The sequence below is a fragment of the Salmo salar genome, chromosome 14 (genome assembly GCF_965601325.2).
Source record: "Salmo salar chromosome 14, fSalSal1, whole genome shotgun sequence".
Classification (NCBI taxonomy): Eukaryota; Metazoa; Chordata; class Actinopteri; order Salmoniformes; family Salmonidae; genus Salmo; species Salmo salar.
In genome coordinates this window covers 43,055,001-43,075,568 of record NC_138304.1, presented here as the reverse complement: position 1 = coordinate 43,075,568, position 20,568 = coordinate 43,055,001, and the positions used below count along the sequence as shown (strand labels likewise).

Here is a 20,568-nt window from a genome sequence, read left to right as displayed (position 1 = left end):
GTATGATGTCACTGGTTAGGGCCCCTGATCGTCACTGGGACATGTTATATAACTAGAATGGCATGGTTCATTTAGCTTTCTTACACTGGAGTGCTCCACACACACACACACACACACACACACACACACACAGAGACAGACACACACACACACAGAAACGGACACACACACAGAGACAGACACACACACTTTTCCTCGCTCTCTCTCTGACTTTCCTCTCACCCTTTCTCATTTCTCTCTGCCTACCTAGTACATCCCCCCTTCATTTATCTCTGCCTACCTAGTACATCCCCCCTTCATTTCTCTCTGCCTACCTAGTACATCCCCCCTTCATTTCTCTCTGCCTACCTAGTACATCCCCTCTTCATTTCTCTCTGCCTACCTAGTACATCCCCCCTTCATTTCTCTCTGCCTACCTAGTACATCCCCCCTTAATTTCTCTCTGCCTACCTAGTACATCCCCCCTTCATTTATCTCTGCCTACCTAGTACATCCCCCCTTCATTTCTCTCTGCCTACCTAGTACATCCCCTCTTCATTTCTCTCTGCCTTCCTAGTACATCCCCCCTTCATTTCTCTCTGCCTACCTAGTACATCCCCTCTTCATTTCTCTCTGCCTACCTAGTACATCCCCCCTTCATTTATCTCTGCCTACCTAGTACATCTCCCCTTCATTTCTCTCTGCCTACCTAGTACATCCCCCCTTCATTTATCTCTGCCTACCTAGTACATCCCCTCTTCATTTCTCTCTGCCTACCTAGTACATCCCCCCTTCATTTCTCTCTGCCTACCTAGTACATCCCCTCTTCATTTCTCTCTGCCTACCTAGTACATCCCCCTTCATTTATCTCTGCCTACCTAGTACATCCCCCCTTCATTTCTCTCTGCCTACCTAGTACATCCCCTCTTCATTTCTCTCTGCCTACCTAGTACATCCCCCTTCATTTATCTCTGCCTACCTAGTACATCCCCCCTTCATTTATCTCTGCCTACCTAGTACATCCCCTCTTCATTTCTCTCTGCCTACCTAGTACATCCCCCCTTCATTTCTCTCTGCCTACCTAGTACATCCCCCCTTCATTTCTCTCTGCCTACCTAGTACATCCCCCCCTTCATTTCTCTCTGCCTACCTAGTACATCCCCCCTTCATTTCTCTCTGCCTACCAAGTACATCCCCCCTTCATTTCTCTCTGCCTACCTAGTACATCCCCCCTTCATTTCTCTCTGCCTACCTAGTACATCCCCCCTTCATTTCTCTCTGCCTACCTAGTACATCCCCTCTTCATTTATCTCTGCCTACCTAGTACATCCCCTCTTCATTTCTCTCTGCCTACCTAGTACATCCCCCCTTCATTTCTCTCTGCCTACCTAGTACATCCCCCCCTTCATTTCTCTCTGCCTACCAAGTACATCCCCCCTTCATTTCTCTCTGCCTACCTAGTACATCCCCCCTTCATTTCTCTCTGCCTACCTAGTACATCCCCCCTTCATTTCTCTCTGCCTACCTAGTACATCCCCTCTTCATTTATCTCTGCCTACCTAGTACATCCCCCCTTCATTTCTCTCTGCCTACCTAGTACATCCCCCCTTCATTTCTCTCTGCCTACCTAGTACATCCCCCCTTCATTTCTCTCTGCCTACCTAGTACATCCCCCCTTCATTTCTCTCTGCCTACCTAGTACATCCCCCCTTCATTTCTCTCTGCCTACCAAGTACATCCCCCTTCATTTCTCTCTGCCTACCAAGTACATCCCCCTTCATTTCTCTCTGCCTACCAAGTACATCCCCCTTCATTTCTCTCTGCCTACCTAGTACATCCCCCTTCAAACATTATAATAATAATGACCCGTCCCATCATCAAACATTATAATAATCATGGCCCGTCCCATCATCAAACATTATAATAATCATGACCCGTCCCATCCTCAAACATTATAATAATAATGACCCGTCCCATCCTCAAACATTATAATAATCATGACCCGTCCCATCATCAAACAATAATCATGACCCGTCCCATCCTCAAACATTATAATAATCATGACCCGTCCCATCCTCAAACATTATAATAATCATGACCCGTCCCATCATCAAACAATAATCATGACCCGTCCCATCCTCAAACATTATAATAATCATGACCCGTCCCATCCTCAAACATTATAATAATAATGGCCCGTCCCATCCTCAAACATTATAATAATCATGACCCGTCCCATCATCAAACATTATAATAATAATGGCCCGTCCCATCATCAAACATTATAATAATCATGGCCCGTCCCATCCTCAAACATTATAATAATCATGGCCCGTCCCATCATCAAACATTATAATAATCATGGCCCGTCCCATCCTCAAACATTATAATAATCATGACCCGTCCCATCATCAAACATTATAATAATCATGGCCCGTCCCATCATCAAACATTATAATAATCATGATCCTAAGACTGGGAGTTTTTACTAGGATTAAATGTCAGGAATTGTGAAAAACTGAGTTTAAATGTATTTGGCTAAAGTGTATGTAAACTTCCGACTTCAACTGTAAGTATATGGATGAGTGATGGCCGAGCGGCATAGGCAAGTTCACTGCAGTCAGCCCAGTCTTCCATTCCCCTTCCTCTTTACCCTCTGTTTACCTCTCTGTTTACCTCTGTTTACCTCTCTGTTTTACCCCCTGTTTACTCTCTGTTTAGCTCTTTGTTTACCTCTCTATTTACCTTCTGTTTAGCGCTCGGTTTACCCTGGTTTACTCTCTGTTTACCCTCTGTTTACCTCTCTGTTTACCCCCGTTTACCCTCTGTTTACCTCTCTGTTTACCCTCTGTTTACTCTCTGTTTACCTCTCTGTTTACCTTCTGTTTAACTCTCTGTTTACCTCTCTGTTTACCTTCTGTTTACCTCTCTGTTTACCTCTCTGTTTACCCTCTGTTTACCTCTCTGTTTGCATCTTTATTTACCTCTCTGTTTACCCTCTGTTTAACTCTCTGTTTACCTTCTGTTTAACTCTCCGTTTACCTCTCTGTTTACCCTCTGTTTACCCTCTGTTTACCTTCTGTTTAGCTCTCTGTTTACCCTCAGTTTACCCTCTGTTTACCTCTCTGCTTACCTCTGTTTACCCTCTGTTTACTCTCTGTTTACCTCTCTGTTTACCTCTCTGTTACACAACCTCTTGCTCTCTCTCTCTCTCTCTCTCTCTCTCTCTCTCTCTCTCACACACACACACACACTTAATCTCTCTCTCTTTCACAGTCTGCCCCACCAACCTCTCAGATCAGATGCCCCCCCCCCCCCCTTCCATTGCCCCAGGAGGGGAGGGCCTAGCTTAATTAAACAGGGCCTCGTTCCCAGAGCATTCGTAGTGTTCAGATCATCGTTAGTCTTCTTACAATGTATCTTTAGTAGCCGAAGTGTTTCCCTGAGCCTTCATTGGAATCATCCACAGATCTCCACTTAACATAGAATCAAGATGTTTAGGCCATCTGTCTTATTGTGACTGACGATAACTTCAGAACGAAGTTGACTACAAAGTCAAGTATTTGCAAGAAAATGATGCTTCAAATGAGAACCGAGATGACTGCATTAAAAGATGCATAGGCTATATGGACCCATATAGGCTTTTACAATCATATTGAAATCAATTTCATGTTCAATCAATTGAGTTCTATTTTGCGACTAGGCTACTGTCTGTAATTTTTTTCCTCAATGTGGTTCATGATGTGTGACAACATGCGACCAATGACGTGCCCAGTATGTGATTTAGTGCATTATTATTGGTTAAGCATGATAAGCCACCTCTAAAGCCTATTTGCAGCCATAGGTGGTAATATCTCTCTAGGAGCTGATCCGTCGTCAGTATTTCAGAATCATTTGAATGTTAAGGTACGATTTGAGTGGAGAAGGCTGATCCGAGAGCACCGCTTCTTTTCTTTCAATCCTATCCGTGTTGACACATTGTCTAACGACGTACTGCGAACTTTCTCTCTACCTGCTTGTTTGGGAAACACTGTTAAAAAGTTGTCTGGTAAGTAATGATACATCTAGTATGATCATCATAGTACTTGAAAAGATACTTCAGGCCCTTTATCTACTTCCCCAGTCAGATGAACGCGTGGATACCGTTTGTACGTCTCTGTGTGCTGTTTGAAGGAAGCTGCTTGCAAAAGTAACTTCATACTGGACACAGAGACATTAAAATTGTATCCACAAGTTCATCTGCCTCTTGGGAGGTAGATAAAGGGCCTCATTGCCAAAATCCAGAAGTAATCCTTTAAGTTACATCACAGCTGGGAAACGAGGCCTAGATGTTTAGATGATTTGTCACGGGGAGGACTCCCTTGCTTGTAATGAAGCCATCAATCATGCTGCATCAGTATGGTGCAGTCAAACGTGTGTGTGTGTGTGTGTGTGTGTGTGTGTGTGTGTGTGTGTGTGTGTGTGTGTGTGTGTGTGTGTGTGTGTGTGTGTGTGTGTGTGTGTGTGTGTGTGTGTGTGTGTGTGTGTGTGAGAGACACCTTTTGGCTAAAGTGTGTTCCAATGATTATTTAAAGCACTTTAGGTGTGTGGTTAATTTCTGTCTGAAGTAGTAGGAAGACCATTAGAGAGATCATTCACTATCTTAACTGCAATACCCTTGGATTTCCTTCCTCTAGGCTCTTCTATAATACTTCCTGTTGTGTTGTCAGACATAAAGCTAGTGAAGGACACTACCCCCACTACTTCCTGTTGTGTTGTCAGACATAAAGCTAGTTAAGGACACTACCCCCACTACTTCCTGTTGTGTTGTCAGACATAGAGCTAGTGAAGGACACTACCCCCACTACTTCCTGTTGTGTTGTCAGACATAGAGCTAGTGAAGGACACTACCCCCACTACTTCCTGTTGTGTTGTCAGACATAGAGCTAGTGAAGGACACTACCCCCACTACTTCCTGTTGTGTTGTCAGACATAGAGCTAGTGAAGGACACTACCCCCACTACTTCCTGTTGTGTTGTCAGACATAGAGCTAGTGAAGGACACTACCCCCACTACTTCCTGCCTCTCATGCCTTTCTCCTACCATAGACTCCCTGTAAACTGAGAGAAAGATGCTTCTCTTCATTCTGTCTATGTGCTGGTTAGATTGATTATGTCCCTTCATTACAAGTGATAGATTGACTGAACGCATGTTTCTAATCAACCTATGGTGATGTCATTGATAAATATACTGCTGAAAAAAATAAAGGGAACACTTAAACAACACAATGTAACTCCAAGTCAATCACACTTCTGTGAAATCAAACTGTCCACTTAGGAAGCAACACTGATTGACAATAAATTTCACATGCTGTTGTGCAAATGGAATAGACAACAGGTGGAAATTATAGGCAATTAGCAAGACACCCCCAATAAAGGAGTGGTTATGCAGGTGGGGACCACAGACCACTTCTCAGTTCCTATGCTTCCTGGCTGATGTTTTGGTCACTTTTGAATGCTGGCGGTGCTTTCACTCTAGTGGTAGCATGAGACGGAGTCTACAACCCACACAAGTGGCTTAGGTAGTGCAGCTCATCCAGGATGGCACATCAATGCGAGCTGTGGCAAGAAGGTTTGCTGTGTCTGTCAGCATAGTGTCCAGAGCATGGAGGCGCTACCAGGAGACAGGCCAGTACATCAGGAGACGTGGAGGAGGCCGTAGGAGGGCAACAACCCAGCAGCAGGACCGCTACCTCCGCCTTTGTGCAAGGAGGAGCAGGAGAAGCACTGCCAGAGCCCTGCAAAATGACCTCCAGCAGGCCACAAATGTGCATGTGTCTGCTCAAACGGTCAGAAACAGACTCCATGAGGGTGGGATGAGGGCCCGACGTCCACAGGTGGGGGTTGTGCTTACAGCCCAACACCGTGCAGGACGTTTGGCATTTGCCAGAGAACACCAAGATTGGCAAATTCGCCACTGGCGCCCTGTGCTCTTCACAGATGAAAGCAGGTTCACACTGAGCACGTGACAAATGTGACAGAGTCTGGAGACGCCGTGGAGAACGTTCTGCTGCCTGCAACATCCTCCAGCATGACCGGTTTGGCGGTGGGTCAGTCATGGTGTGGGGTGGCATTTCTTTGGGGGGCCGCACAGCCCTCCATGTGCTCGCCAGAGGTAGCCTGACTACCATTAGGTACCGAGATGAGATCCTCAGACCCCTTGTGAGACCATATGCTGGTGCGGTTGGCCCTGGGTTCCTCCTAATGCAAGACAATGCTAGACCTCATGTGGCTGGAGTGTGTCAGCAGTTCCTGCAAGAGGAAGGCATTGATGCTATGGACTGGCCCGCCCGTTCCCCAGACCTGAATCCAATTGAGCACATCTGGGACATCATGTCTCGCTCCATCCACCAACGCCACATGGCACCACAGACTGTCCAGGAGTTGGCGGATGCTTTAGTCCAGGTCTGGGAGGAGATCCCTCAGGAGACCATCCGCCACCTCATCAGGAGCATGCCCAGGCGTTGTAGGGAGGTCATACAGGCACGTGGAGGCACACACACTACTGAGCCTCATTTTGACTTGTTTTAAGGACATTACATCAAAGTTGGATCAGCCTGTAGTGTGGTTTTCCACTTTAATTTTGAGTGACACCAAATCCAGACCTCCATGGGTTGATAAATTGGATTTCCATTGATTATTTTTGTGTGATTTTGTTGTCAGCACATTCAACTATGTAAAGAAAAAAGTATTTAATAAGATTATTTCTTTCATTCAGATCTAGGATGTGTTGTTTAAGTGTTCCCTTTATTTTTTTGAGCAGTGTACTTCCCTCTTGTCTTCAGGCCAACATGACGGTGTGGTTTATGACAGCTCACGTTTCCATGGCGTTGCATTGATTAGGCTTTACTGATCAGGAAATTGACGATTGTTTCCTCTCCTCTCCTAGGTTGTGGTAACAGCTCTATGAGCAGTGACATGTACGATGCTGGCTACCACTCCATCACCAACATAGACTACTCCTCTGTGTGCATCCACACCATGAGTGCCAGGCATGATGCCACATGCCCGGGTATGACCTGGCACCAGATGGACGCGCGCCAACTCTCCTTCACGGACGCCTCATACGACGTGGTCCTGGAGAAGGGCACCCTGGACGCCATGCTGGTGGAAGAGAAGGACCCCTGGAAGGTGTCCTCGGAGACTGCCTGTCTCATTGACCAGGTACTCAGGGAGGTAAGAAGAAGTATACACGTGCACATGCACATGCACACACAGACACACCCTCTGTTTGTTTTTAGCAGAGACCTGAATTATTGGCCTGTCTGTTCAGACAGCAGGCGAATTAAAGGAGGATGAAACAGAGGACTGGTGGACAGATGGGAAGATGCTCTCTCTCCTCTTTTAGAAAAACTCCATCTGAACTCAGTCAGTCACAGGGCCTGTTTCCAGCTGCCTATCTTATAATGGTGCAGTCTCTTCCTCTTTCACTCCCTCACTCCACTATTTCATTCCTCCTCTCTCTTCCACCCTCACCTCCTCTCTCATCTCCTCTCATCTCCTCTCTCATCTCCTCTCTCACATCCTCTCATCTCCTCTCTCAGCTCCTCTCTCAGCTGCTCTCATCTCCTCTCTCACATCCTCTCATCTCCTCTCTCATCTCCTCTCTCACATCCTCTCATCTCCTCTCTCACATCCTCTCATCTCCTCTCTCAGCTCCTCTCTCAGCTCCTCTAATCTCCTCTCTCACCTCCTCTCTCAGCTCCTCCCTCATCTCCTCTCTCACCTCCTCTCTCAGCTCCTCTCATCTCCTCTCTCACCTCCTCTCTCAGCTCCTCTAATCTCCTCTCTCACCTCCTCTCTCAGCTCCTCTCATCTCTCTCACCTCCTCTCTCACCTCCTCCCTCATCTCCTCTCATCTCCTCTCTCACCTCTCAACTCCTCTTTCACCTCCTCTAACACTCCTCTCTCACCTTCTCTCTCAGCTCCTCCCCCACCTCCTCTCTCTCTTCCTCTCCTTCTCCACTTGTATTTACTGCCTCTCTCACCTCCTTTCTCACCTCCTCTTTCAGCTCCTCTCATCTCCTCTCTCACCTCCTCTCTCACCTCCTCTCTCAGCTCCTCTCTCACCTCTCTCACCTCCTCTCTCACCTCTTCTTTCACCTCCTCTAACACTCCTCTCTCACCTTCTCTCTCAGCTCCCCCCTCACCTCCTCTCTCTCCTCCTCTCCTTCTCCACTTGTATTTACTGCCTCTCTCACCTCCCTAATCTACTCCTGCTACGTCCCCCTGAGTTGTGTTAGTATTGTGTGTGTGTGTCTTCATGTGTCATTGGAGCAGGGTTAGTGTAGGTGCAGTACACTTTCTCAGCTCCCCTCAACATTGTTCTTCCCGGTCTGTCTCTTCCTGTCTGTCTCTTCCTGTCTGTCTCTTCCTGTCTGTCTCTTCCTGTCTGTCTCCTCCCGGTCTGTCTCTTCCTGTCTGTCTCCTCCCGGTCTGTCTCTTCCTGTCTGTCTCCTCCCGGTCTGTCTCTTCCTGTCTGTCTCTTCCTGTCTGTCTCTTCCTGTCTGTCTCTTCCTGTCTGTCTCTTCCTGTCTGTCTCCTCCCGGTCTGTCTCTTCCTGTCTGTCTCCTCCCGGTCTGTCTCTTCCTGTCTGTCTCTTCCTGTCTGTCTCTTCCTGTCTGTCTCTTCCTGTCTGTCTCCTCCCGGTCTGTCTCTTCCTGTCTGTCTCTTCCTGTCTGTCTCTTCCTGTCTGTCTCCTCCCGGTCTGTCTCTTCCTGTCTGTCTCCTCCCGGTCTGTCTCTTCCTGTCTGTCTCTTCCTGTCTGTCTCTTCCTGTCTGTCTCCTCCCGGTCTGTCTCTTCCTGTCTGTCTCCTCCCGGTCTGTCTCTTCCTGTCTGTCTCTTCCTGTCTGTCTCTTCCTGTCTGTCTCTTCCTGTCTGTCTCCTCCCGGTCTGTCTCTTCCTGTCTGTCTCCTCCTGTCTGTCTCCTCCTGTCTGTCTCCTCCTGTCTGTCTCTTCCTGTCTGTCTCTTCCTGTCTGTCTCCTCCTGTCTGTCTCTTCCTGTCTGTCTCCTCCCGGTCTGTCTCTTCCTGTCTGTCTCTTCCTGTCTGTCTCCTCCCGGTCTGTCTCTTCCTGTCTGTCTCCTCCTGTCTGTCTCTTCCTGTCTGTCTCTTCCTGTCTGTCTCCTCCTGTCTGTCTCTTCCTGTCTGTCTCCTCCTGTCTGTCTCCTCCCGGTCTGTCTCTTCCTGTCTGTCTCCTCCCGGTCTGTCTCCTCCCGGTCTGTCTCTTCCTGTCTGTCTCCTCCCGGTCTGTCTCCTCCCGGTCTGTCTCTTCCTGTCTGTCTCCTCCCGGTCTGTCTCCTCCTGTCTGTCTCTTCCTGTCTGTCTCTTCCTGTCTGTCTCCTCCCGGTCTGTCTCTTCCTGTCTGTCTCCTCCTGTCTGTCTCCTCCCGGTCTGTCTCCTCCTGTCTGTCTCTTCCTGTCTGTCTCTTCCTGTCTGTCTCCTCCTTTCTGTCTCCTCCCGGTCTGTCTCTTCCTGTCTGTCTCTTCCTGTCTGTCTCTTCCTGTCTGTCTCTTCCTGTCTGTCTCCTCCTGTCTGTCTCCTCCCGGTCTGTCTCTTCCTGTCTGTCTCCTCCTGTCTGTCTGTCTCCTCCTGTCTGTCTCCTCCCGGTCTGTCTCTTCCTGTCTGTCTCCTCCTGTCTGTCTGTCTCCTCCTGTCTGTCTCCTCCTGTCTGTCTCTTCCTGTCTGTCTCTTCCTGTCTGTCTCCTCCTTTCTGTCTCCTCCCGGTCTGTCTCTTCCTGTCTGTCTCTTCCTGTCTGTCTCTTCCTGTCTGTCTCTTCCTGTCTGTCTCCTCCTGTCTGTCTCCTCCTGTCTGTCTCTTCCTGTCTGTCTCCTCCTGTCTGTCTCCTCCTGTCTGTCTCCTCCCGGTTTGTCTCCTCCTGTCTGTCTCCTCCTGTCTGTCTCTTCCTGTCTGTCTCTTCCTGTCTGTCTCTTCCGGTCCGTCTCTTCCTGTTTGTTTTTTTCTCGCCCCACTACCTCTCCCATTCCTCTGCAGAAGCACAGCTGTCACGATTCAACCCAAATGTGTGTGTGTGCTTGTGAGAGCTTGGTAATGAGTGTGTATACTCCTGTGTGCGTGCGTTTGGGTGGCTGTATAGAATCTTCTTTGATCATAGTGGAACACAAACACCCCTCTCAGAAAGAGGAAGGGAGGGGGGAGAGGGATGCGAGAGAAAGGGAGGGAGTGAAATATGTAGGGAGAGATGTGGACATTGTCAAAAAGGGGAGACAGGTACCAGAATTGGAAGAGTGAAACTATGTGACAGAGGAGGATGCAGACAGAGAGAACGAGAGAGAACGAGAGAGAACGAGAGGAGAAAGAGAGAGGAAAGAGAGAGAAAGGGGAGAGAAAGAGAGAGAAAGAGAGAGAAAGGGAGAGAACGAGAGAGAAAGGGAGAGAACGAGAGAGAAAGGGAGAGAACGAGAGAGAAAGGGAGAGAAAGGGAAAGAACGAGAGAGAACGAGAGAGAAAGGGAGAGAACGAGAGAGAACGAGAGAGAAAGAGAGAGAGAAAGGGAGAGAACGAGAGAGAAGGAGAGAGAACGAGAGAGAAAGAGAGAGAAAGGGAGAGAACGAGAGAGAAAGAGAGCGAGCGGGAGACAGAAACCAAAACTGACAGAAAGCTAATGAGCAGTGCGCCAGTGTGATAGGGAGGGGAGGAAGGTAGCGAACGAGGGAGGGAGGGAGGGAGGGAGGGAGGGAGGGAGGGAGGGAGGGAGGAAGGTAGCGAATGAGGGAGGGAGGGAGGTAGCGAACGAGGGAGGGAGGTAGCGAGGGAGGAAGGTAGCGAGGGAAGAAGGTAGCGAACGAGGGAGGGAGGGAGGTAGTGAGGGAGGAAGGTAGCGAGGGAGGAAGGAAGGTAGCGAACGAGGGAGGGAGGGAGGTAGTGAGGGAGGGGGAAAGTGGAGCACACTTTCATCTAGTCTGTTTTGAGAATGTTTCATCATAAAAGCAAAAAGAACATTAAGGCAAGTGGTTGAAAAAATAGGAAACTCACAAAACGGTGTCAGCAGAGGGCTGGCAAAACAGAGTAGACTGTAGTAACACAGGAGAGAGTTAAACAGTAGACTGTAACAACACAGGAGAGAGTTAAACAGTAGACTGTAGTAACACAGGAGAGAGTTAAACAGTAGACTGTAACAACACAGGAGAGAGTTAAACAGTAGACTGTAGTAACACAGGAGAGAGTTAAACGGAAGACTGTAACAACACAGGAGAGAGTTAAACAGTAGACTGTAGTAACACAGGAGAGAGTTAAACAGTAGACTGTAGTAACACAGGAGAGAGTTAAACAGTAGACTGTTGCAACACAGGAGAGAGTTAAACAGTAGACTGTAGTAACACAGGAGAGAGTTAAACAGTAGACTGAAGCAACACAGCAGAGAGTTAAACAGTAGACTGTAGTAACACAGGAGAGAGTTAAACAGTAGACTGTAGTAACACAGGAGAGAGTTAAACAGTAGACTGTAGTAACACAGGAGAGAGTTAAACAGTAGACTGTAACAACACAGGAGAGAGTTAAACAGTAGACTGTAGTAACACAGGAGAGAGTTAAACAGTAGACTGTAGTAACACAGGAGAGAGTTAAACAGTAGACTGTAACAACACAGGAGAGAGTTAAACAGTAGACTGTAGTAACACAGGAGAGAGTTAAACAGTAGACTGTAACAACACAGGAGAGAGTTAAACAGTAGACTGTAGTAACACAGGAGAGAGTTAAACAGTAGACTGTAGTAACACAGGAGAGAGTTAAACAGTAGACTGTAGTAACACAGGAGATAGTTAAACAGTAGACTGTAGTAACACAGGAGAGAGTTAAACAGTAGACTGTAGTAACACAGGAGAGAGTTAAACAGTAGACTAGTAACACAGGAGAGAGTTAAACAGTAGACTGTAGTAACACAGGAGAGAGTTAAACAGTAGACGGTAGTAACACAGGAGAGAGTTAAACAGTAGACTGTAGTAACACAGGAGAGAGTTAAACAGTAGACTGTAGTAACACAGGAGAGAGTTAAACAGTAGACTGTAGTAACACAGGAGAGAGTTAAACAGTAGACTGTAGTAACACAGCAGAGAGTTAAACAGTAGACTGTAGTAACACAGCAGAGAGTTAAACAGTAGACTGTAGTAACACAGGAGAGAGTTAAACAGTAGACTGAAGCAACACAGCAGAGAGTTAAACAGTAGACTGTAGTAACACAGGAGAGAGTTAAACAGTAGACTGGAGCAAAACGGGACAGAGAGGCGGATCGAGCAAGAGTGATGAAAAGGGAGTAAGAGGTGGGGGTAGAGAGAACCATGCTGTCCCAATAGTCTTATCCAGCTTCATCTCTTCATCTCCCTCCCTTCATGACCACTGGTGGAACAACAGGACTGAAACATACCAAACCGTAGTAGTTTTGAAGTAAAGTAGACGAAGAATGGAACTTAATCCACTATAAGGAGGCTGATAACCATCCGCTAACCACATCGCAACCATCCCCTAACCACATCACAACCATCTCCTAACCACATCACAACCATCCCCTAACCACATCACAACCATCCCCTAACCACATCACAACCATCCCCTAACCACATCACAACCATCTCCTAACCACATCACAACCATCTCCTAACCACATCACAACCATCCCCTAACCACATCGCAACCATCCCCTAACCACATCACAACCATCTCCTAACCACATCACAACCATCCCCTAACCACATCACAACCATCCCCTAACCACATCACAACCATCTCCTAACCACATCACAACCATCTCCTAACCACATCACAACCATGCCCTAACCACATCACAACCATCCCCTAACCACATCACAACCATCTCCTAACCACATCACAACCATCTCCTAACCACATCACAACCATCCCCTAACCACATCACAACCATCTCCTAACCACATCACAACCATCTCCTAACCACATCACAACCATCCCCTAACCACATCACAACCATCCTACAACCATGGGTATGGGTGTGAGAAAGATACAAACAGGGAGAAACACACAGGTGGTTTATGGAATTCACCAGGACATATTGGTTGAGTACTCAATGTCTACACACTCAATGTCTACACACTCAATGTCTACACACTCAATGTCTACACACTCAATGTACACATTCTTTTCACACGCACATATACACACACTTACTCACAGTTGCATGATGCAACACTTTTATACAGTATCACTTTTCTCTCTCTCTCTCTCTCTCTCTCTCTCTCTCTCTCTCTCAGTCACTCACTCAGAGCAAAGAGAGGCAGCGGCGTGCTGAGGTGTGAAAGCCTGACATGCTCCATGAATCACTCTCTGTTGCTATGGCAACCCTTTGGTGGGATATCCGCTATGACTAACACTTTTCATCGCTAACCTTTAGTCCACTTTAAGGATGTGCCACGGCAGGGACATTGTCTTTAGTCCACTTTAAGGTGCGCTACGGCAGGGACAGTGTCTTTAGTCCACTTTAAGGTGTGCCACGGCAGGGACAGTGTCTTTAGTCCACTTTAAGGTGCGCCACGGCAGGGACAGTGTCTTTAGTCCACTTTAAGGTGCGCCACGGCAGGGACAGTGTCTTTAGTCCACTTTAAGGTGCGCCACGGCAGGGACAGTGTCTTTAGTCCACTTTAAGGATGTGCCACGGCAGGGACAGTGTCTTTAGTCCACTTTAAGGTGTGCCACGGCAGGGACAGTGTCTTTAGTCCACTTTAAGGTGTGCCACGGCAGGGACAGTGTCTTTAGTCCACTTTAAGGTGTGCCACGGCAGGGACAGTGTCTTTAGTCCACTTTAAGGATGTGCCACGGCAGGGACAGTGTCTTTAGTCCACTTTAAGGTGCGCCACGGCAGGGACAGTGTCTTTAGTCCACTTTAAGGTGCGCCACGGCAGCGACAGTGTCTTTAGTCCACTTTAAGGGGTGCCACGGCAGGGACAGTGTCTTTAGTCCACTTTAAGGATGTGCCACGGCAGGGACAGTGTCTTTAGTCCACTTTAAGGTGCGCCACGGCAGGGACAGTGTCTTTAGTCCACTTTAAGGTGTGCCACGGCAGGGACAGTGTCTTTAGTCCACTTTAAGGATGTGCCACGGCAGGGACAGTGTCTTTAGTCCACTTTAAGGTGCGCCACGGCAGGGACAGTGTCTTTAGTCCACTTTAAGGTGCGCCACGGCAGGGACAGTGTCTTTAGTCCACTTTAAGGTGTGCCACGGCAGGGACAGTGTCTTTAGTCCACTTTAAGGTGCGCCACGGAAGGGACAGTGTCTTTAGTCCACTTTAAGGTGCGCCACGGCAGGGACAGTGTCTTTAGTCCACTTTAAGGTGCGCCACGGCAGGGACAGTGTCTTTAGTCCACTTTAAGGTGCGCCACGGCAGGGACAGTGTCTTTAGTCCACTTTAAGGTGTGAATTAGATGCTGGGAGGGAGAAGAGGACAACTGACTGGGATTATTACCTCATAGTGTCACATGATCTCCCCCTCCCCTTTGGAGAGTCTGACGTGGTGATGTCATACTGAACCAGTGAACAATTGAGGGACTGACCTATAGCGTATCAGCTATCTCCACGTCTCTAACACACACACACACACACACACACACACACACACACACACACACACACACACACACACACACACACACACATACACTAAACCATCTTTAACTTAGTTTCACACACCAGCCCCCTCTGCCAGTGATTAAGCGGATTGGAGTAATTCACTTTGTCTTTGCACTCCGTGTCCACACAAAAAAAATCTACATAAATATGGGTTGCATTTACAATTGTTTTTGTTCTTCACATGTTGCGCTTTCATTGTGGCAAAAGGCCACACTTCTTGCTGCTGTGATGACACACTGTGGTATTTCACCCAGTAGATATGGGATTTGTTTTTAAAAAAAATTCTGGGTCTGTGTAATCTGAGGGAAATACACTGCTCAAAAAAATAAAGGGAACACTAAAATAACACATCCTAGATCTGAATGAATGAAATAATCGTATTAAATACTTTTTTCTTTACATAGTTGAATGTGCTGACAACAAAATCACACAAAAATAATCAATGGAAATCCAATTTATCAACCCATGGAGGTCTGGATTTGGAGTCACACTCAAAATTAAAGTGGAAAACCACACTACAGGCTGATCCAACTTTGATGTAATGTCCTTAAAACAAGTCAATTTGAGGCTCAGTAGTGTGTGTGGCCTCCACGTGCCTGTATGACCTCCCTACAACGCCTGGGCATGCTCCTGATGAGGTGGCGGATGGTCTCCTGAGGGATCTCCTCCCAGACCTGGACTAAAGCATCCGCCAACTCCTGGACAGTCTGTGGTGCAACGTGGCGTTGGTGGATGGAGCGAGACATGATGTCCCAGATGTGCTCAATTGGATTCAGGTCTGGGGAACGGGCGGGCCAGTCCATAGCATCAATGCCTTCCTCTTGCAGGAACTGCTGACACACTCCAGCCACATGAGGTCTAGCATTGTCTTGCATTAGGAGGAACCCAGGGCCAACCGCACCAGCATATGGTCTCACAAGGGGTCTGAGGATCTCATCTCGGTACCTAATGGCAGTCAGGCTACCTCTGGCGAGCACATGGAGGGCTGTGCGGCCCCCCCAAAGAAATGCCACCCCACACCATGACTGACCCACCGCAAAACCGGTCATGCTGGAGGATGTTGCAGGCAGCAGAACGTTCTCCACGGCGTCTCCAGACTCTGTCACGTCTGTCACGTGCTCAGTGTGAACCTGCTTTCATCTGTGAAGAGCACAGGGCGCCAGTGGTGAATTTGCCAATCTTGGTGTTCTCTGGCAAATGCCAAACGTCCTGCACGGTGTTGGGCTGTAAGCACAACCCCCACCTCTGGACGTCGGGCCCTCATACCACCCTCATGGAGTCTGTTTCTGACCGTTTGAGCAGACACATGCACATTTGTGGCCTGCTGGAGGTCATTTTGCAGGGCTCTGGCAGTGCTCCTCCTGCTCCTCCTTGCACAAAGGCGGAGGTAGCGGTCCTGCTGCTGGGTTGTTGCCCTCCTACGGCCTCCTCTACGTCTCCTGATGTACTGGCCTGTCTCCTGGTAGCGCCTCCATGCTCTGGACACTACGCTGATAGACACAGCAAACCTTCTTGCCACAGCTCGCATTTATGTGCCATCCTGGATGAGCTGCACTACCTGAGCCACTTGTGTGGGTTGTAGACTCCGTCTCATGCTACCACTAGAGTGAAAGCACCGCCAGCATTCAAAAGTGACCAAAACATCAGCCAGGAAGCATAGGAACTGAGAAGTGGTCTGTGGTCACCACCTGCAGAACCACTCCTTTATTGGGGGTGTCTTGCTAATTGCCTATAATTTCCACCTGTTGTCTATTCCATTTGCAGAACAGCATGTGAAATTTATTGTCAATCAGTGTTGCTTCCTAAGTGGTCAGTTTGATTTCACAGAAGTGTGATTGACTTGGAGTTACATTGTGTTGTTTAAGTGTTCCCTTTGTTTTTTTGAGCAGTGTATGTGTCTCTAATATGGTCACACATTTGGCAGGAGGTTAGAAAGTGAAGCTCAGTTTCCACCTCATTTTGTAGGCAGTGTGCACATAGGCAGACCTGGCTCTCAAGAGAAGACAGGCTATGGCGGCCTTTGTCAATAGCAAGGCTATGCTCACTGAGTCTGTACATAGTCAAAGATTTCCTTAAGTTTGGGTCAGTCACGATGGTCAGGTATTCTGGCACTGTGTACTCTCTGTTTAGGGCCAAATAGCAATCTAGTTTGCTCAGTTTTTTTGTTAATTCTTTCCAATGTGACAAGTAATTATAATTTAGTTTTCTCATGATTTCGTTGGGTTTAATTGTGTTGCTGTCCTGGGGCTCTGTGGGGTGTGTTTGTGTTTGTGAACAGAGCCCCAGGACCAGCTTGCTTAGGGGACTCTTCTCTCGCTGTCGCTCTCTCTCTTGTTCTTTCTCTCTCTCATTGTCTCTCTCTTGTGCTCTCTCTCTCTCTTACTCTCTCTCTCATTCTTTAGTTATCTCTCTCATTCTCTCTCATTCTCTCTTTCTCTCTCTCTCATTCTCTCACTCGCTCTCTCTCATTCTCTCTCATTCTATTGCTCGCTCTCTCTCGTTCTCTCGCTCGCTCTCTCTTGTTCTCTCATTCTCTCTTGCTCTCTATCATTCGTTCTCTCATTCTCTTTCTAGTTCTCTTTCGCCTTCAATCTCTCTTGTTGTCTCTCTCCTTCTCATTCTTTCATTCTCTTTCTATTTCTCTCTTGTTCTCTCTCTCGTTCCCTTTCTCTCTCCCTCTCTCTCTCTCTCCCTCACTCTCCGTAAATCCTTTCTCAACCCTATGTGTTACGTAGCAAGTAAGCTGTGTAGTCATGTAGTACACACAGACGTCATGTGAAAGTCAGGACCTTCATTAAATATTTACCACTCTGAGGGAGACCCTACCACTAGTTGGATGTACATTACTTCACCTGCACTGTACTGTATAATCTGCCATCACTGTACTGTATAATCTGCCATCACTGTACTGTATAATCTGCCATCACTGTACTGTAGAATCTGCCATCACTGTACTGTATAATCTGCCATCACTGTACTGTATAATCTGCCATCATTGTACTGTATAATCTGCCAGCACTGTACTGTATAATCTGCCATCACTGTACTGTATAATCTGCCATCACTGTACTGTATAATCTGCCATCACTGTACTGTATAATCTGCCAGCACTGTACTGTATAATCTGCCATCACTGTACTGTATAATCTGCCAGCACTGTACTGAATAATCTGCCATCACTTTTATAGTCAATACAATAGTGTTTTATTATACATATCATTTTGAGGCAATACAGTTTCTGTCTAAAGCTCCAGGCCCTGTTATGTTACATTAGATACTGTAGCTAGTGGGATAGCTAACCAGCGCTATTCCTCTAATAACTATGTTATATCATGTTCTGAGAAGCGTGCAGTGTGCTTTTCATGCAGATCAGATAAGATATTTGTAAACAGTCAGAGCGCACACACACACACACACACACACACACACACACACACACACACACACACACACCACACACACACACACACACACACACACACACACACACACACACACACACACACACACACACAGGCAAGCAAGGAAGCAAACACACAGAAACCCCCCTGTTGCTACTCAGAGCCACTGTCTGCGCTCGACTCATGTGGCCTGAGGGTTTCCAAGGCAACTGGCATCGTTAGGCAGTCAGAAGCACTCGTAAAGCCCAAGGTCAAGTGGGCTGCCTGGGACCCTGCAGCAGTCACAACACAAACACACTCACTGCAGTATATTGTCCACATTTGGAAGGGAAGGAAGAAGGGGAAGAGTAAAAGACAAGTGTGTGAGAGAGAAGGAGAGAATATAACCCACCATACCTGAACACTGAGAGAATGGGAGGTTGAGTCATGGAGAGAGATGGAGAGAATATAACCCACCATACCTGAACACTCAGAGAATGGGAGGTTGAGTCATGGAGAGAGATGGAGAGAATATAACCCACCATACCTGAACACTGAGAGAATGGGAGGTTGAGTCATGGAGAGAGATGGAGAGAATATAACCCACCATACCTGAACACTCAGAGAATGGGAGGTTGAGTCATGGAGAGAGATGGAGAGAATATAACCCACCATACCTGAACACTCAGAGAATGGGAGGTTGAGTAAAGGAGAGAGATGGAGAGAATATAATCCACCATACCTGAACACTGAGAGAATGGGAGGTTGAGTAAAGGAGAGAGATGGAGAGAATATAACCCACCATACCTGAACACTCAGAGAATGGGAGGTTGAGTAAAGGAGAGAGATGGAGAGAATATAACCCACCATACCTGAACACTGAGAGAATGGGAGGTTGAGTCATGGAGAGAGATGGAGAGAATATAACCCACCATACCTGAACACTCAGAGAATGGGAGGTTGAGTCATGGAGAGAGATGGAGAGAATATAACCCACCATACCTGAACACTCAGAGAATGGGAGGTTGAGTCATGGAGAGAGATGGAGAGAATATAACCCACCATACCTGAACACTCAGAGAATGGGAGGTTGAGTAAAGGAGAGAGATGGAGAGAATATAACCCACCATACCTGAACACTGAGAGAATGGGAGGTTGAGTCATGGAGAGAGATGGAGAGAATATAACCCACCATACCTGAACACTGAGAGAATGGGAGGTTGAGTCATGGAGAGAGATGGAGAGAATATAACCCACCATACCTGAACACTCAGAGAATGGGAGGTTGAGTCATGGAGAGAGATGGAGAGAATATAACCCACCATACCTGAACACTCAGAGAATGGGAGGTTGAGTAAAGGAGAGAGATGGAGAGAATATAATCCACCATACCTGAACACTGAGAGAATGGGAGGTTGAGTAAAGGAGAGAGATGGAGAGAATATAACCCACCATACCTGAACACTGAGAGAATGGGAGGTTGAGTAAAGGAGGGAGATGGAGAGAATATAACCCACCATACCTGAACACTGAGAGAATGGGAGGTTGAGTCATGGAGAGAGATGGAGAGAATATAACCCACCATACCTGAACACTCAGAGAATGGGAGGTTGAGTAAAGGAGAGAGATGGAGAGAATATAATCCACCATACCTGAACACTGAGAGAATGGGAGGTTGAGTAAAGGAGAGAGATGGAGAGAATATAACCCACCATACCTGAACACTCAGAGAATGGGAGGTTGAGTCATGGAGAGAGATGGAGAGAATATAACCCACCATACCTGAACACTCAGAGAATGGGAGGTTGAGTCATGGAGAGAGATGGAGAGAATATAACCCACCATACCTGAACACTCAGAGAATGGGAGGTTGAGTAAAGGAGAGAGAGGGAGAGAATATAACCCACCATACCTGAACACTGAGAGAATGGGAGGTTGAGTAAAGGAGAGAGATGGAGAGAATATAACCCACCATACCTGAACACTGAGAGAATGGGAGGTTGAGTCATGGAGAGAGATGGAGAGAATATAACCCACCATACCTGAACACTCAGAGAATGGGAGGTTGAGTCATGGAGAGAGATGGAGAGAATATAACCCACCATACCTGAACACTGAGAGAATGGGAGGTTGAGTCATGGAGAGAGATGGAGAGAATATAACCCACCATACCTGAACACTCAGAGAATGGGAGGTTGAGTAAAGGAGAGAGATGGAGAGAATATAATCCACCATACCTGAACACTGAGAGAATGGGAGGTTGAGTAAAGGAGAGAGATGGAGAGAATATAACCCACCATACCTGAACACTGAGAGAATGGGAGGTTGAGTCATGGAGAGAGATGGAGAGAATATAACCCACCATACCTGAACACTGAGAGAATGGGAGGTTGAGTCATGGAGAGAGATGGAGAGAATATAACCCACCATACCTGAACACTCAGAGAATGGGAGGTTGAGTCATGGAGAGAGATGGAGAGAATATAACCCACCATACCTGAACACTCAGAGAATGGGAGGTTGAGTAAAGGAGAGAGATGGAGAGAATATAATCCAC

General features: G+C 47.3%; 1 protein-coding gene across 2 annotated transcripts in view; it reads left to right on the top strand.

Moving 5' to 3' along the window:
- The window catches only part of ece2a (endothelin converting enzyme 2a), a 246,308-nt gene that overhangs the window by 113,236 nt on the left and 112,504 nt on the right, over positions 1-20,568 (top strand). For both annotated transcript variants that reach the window (XM_045693622.2, NM_001141389.2), the window contains 1 exon segment: positions 6,907-7,193. In XM_045693622.2, the coding sequence (XP_045549578.2) occupies positions 6,907-7,193 (287 nt within the window).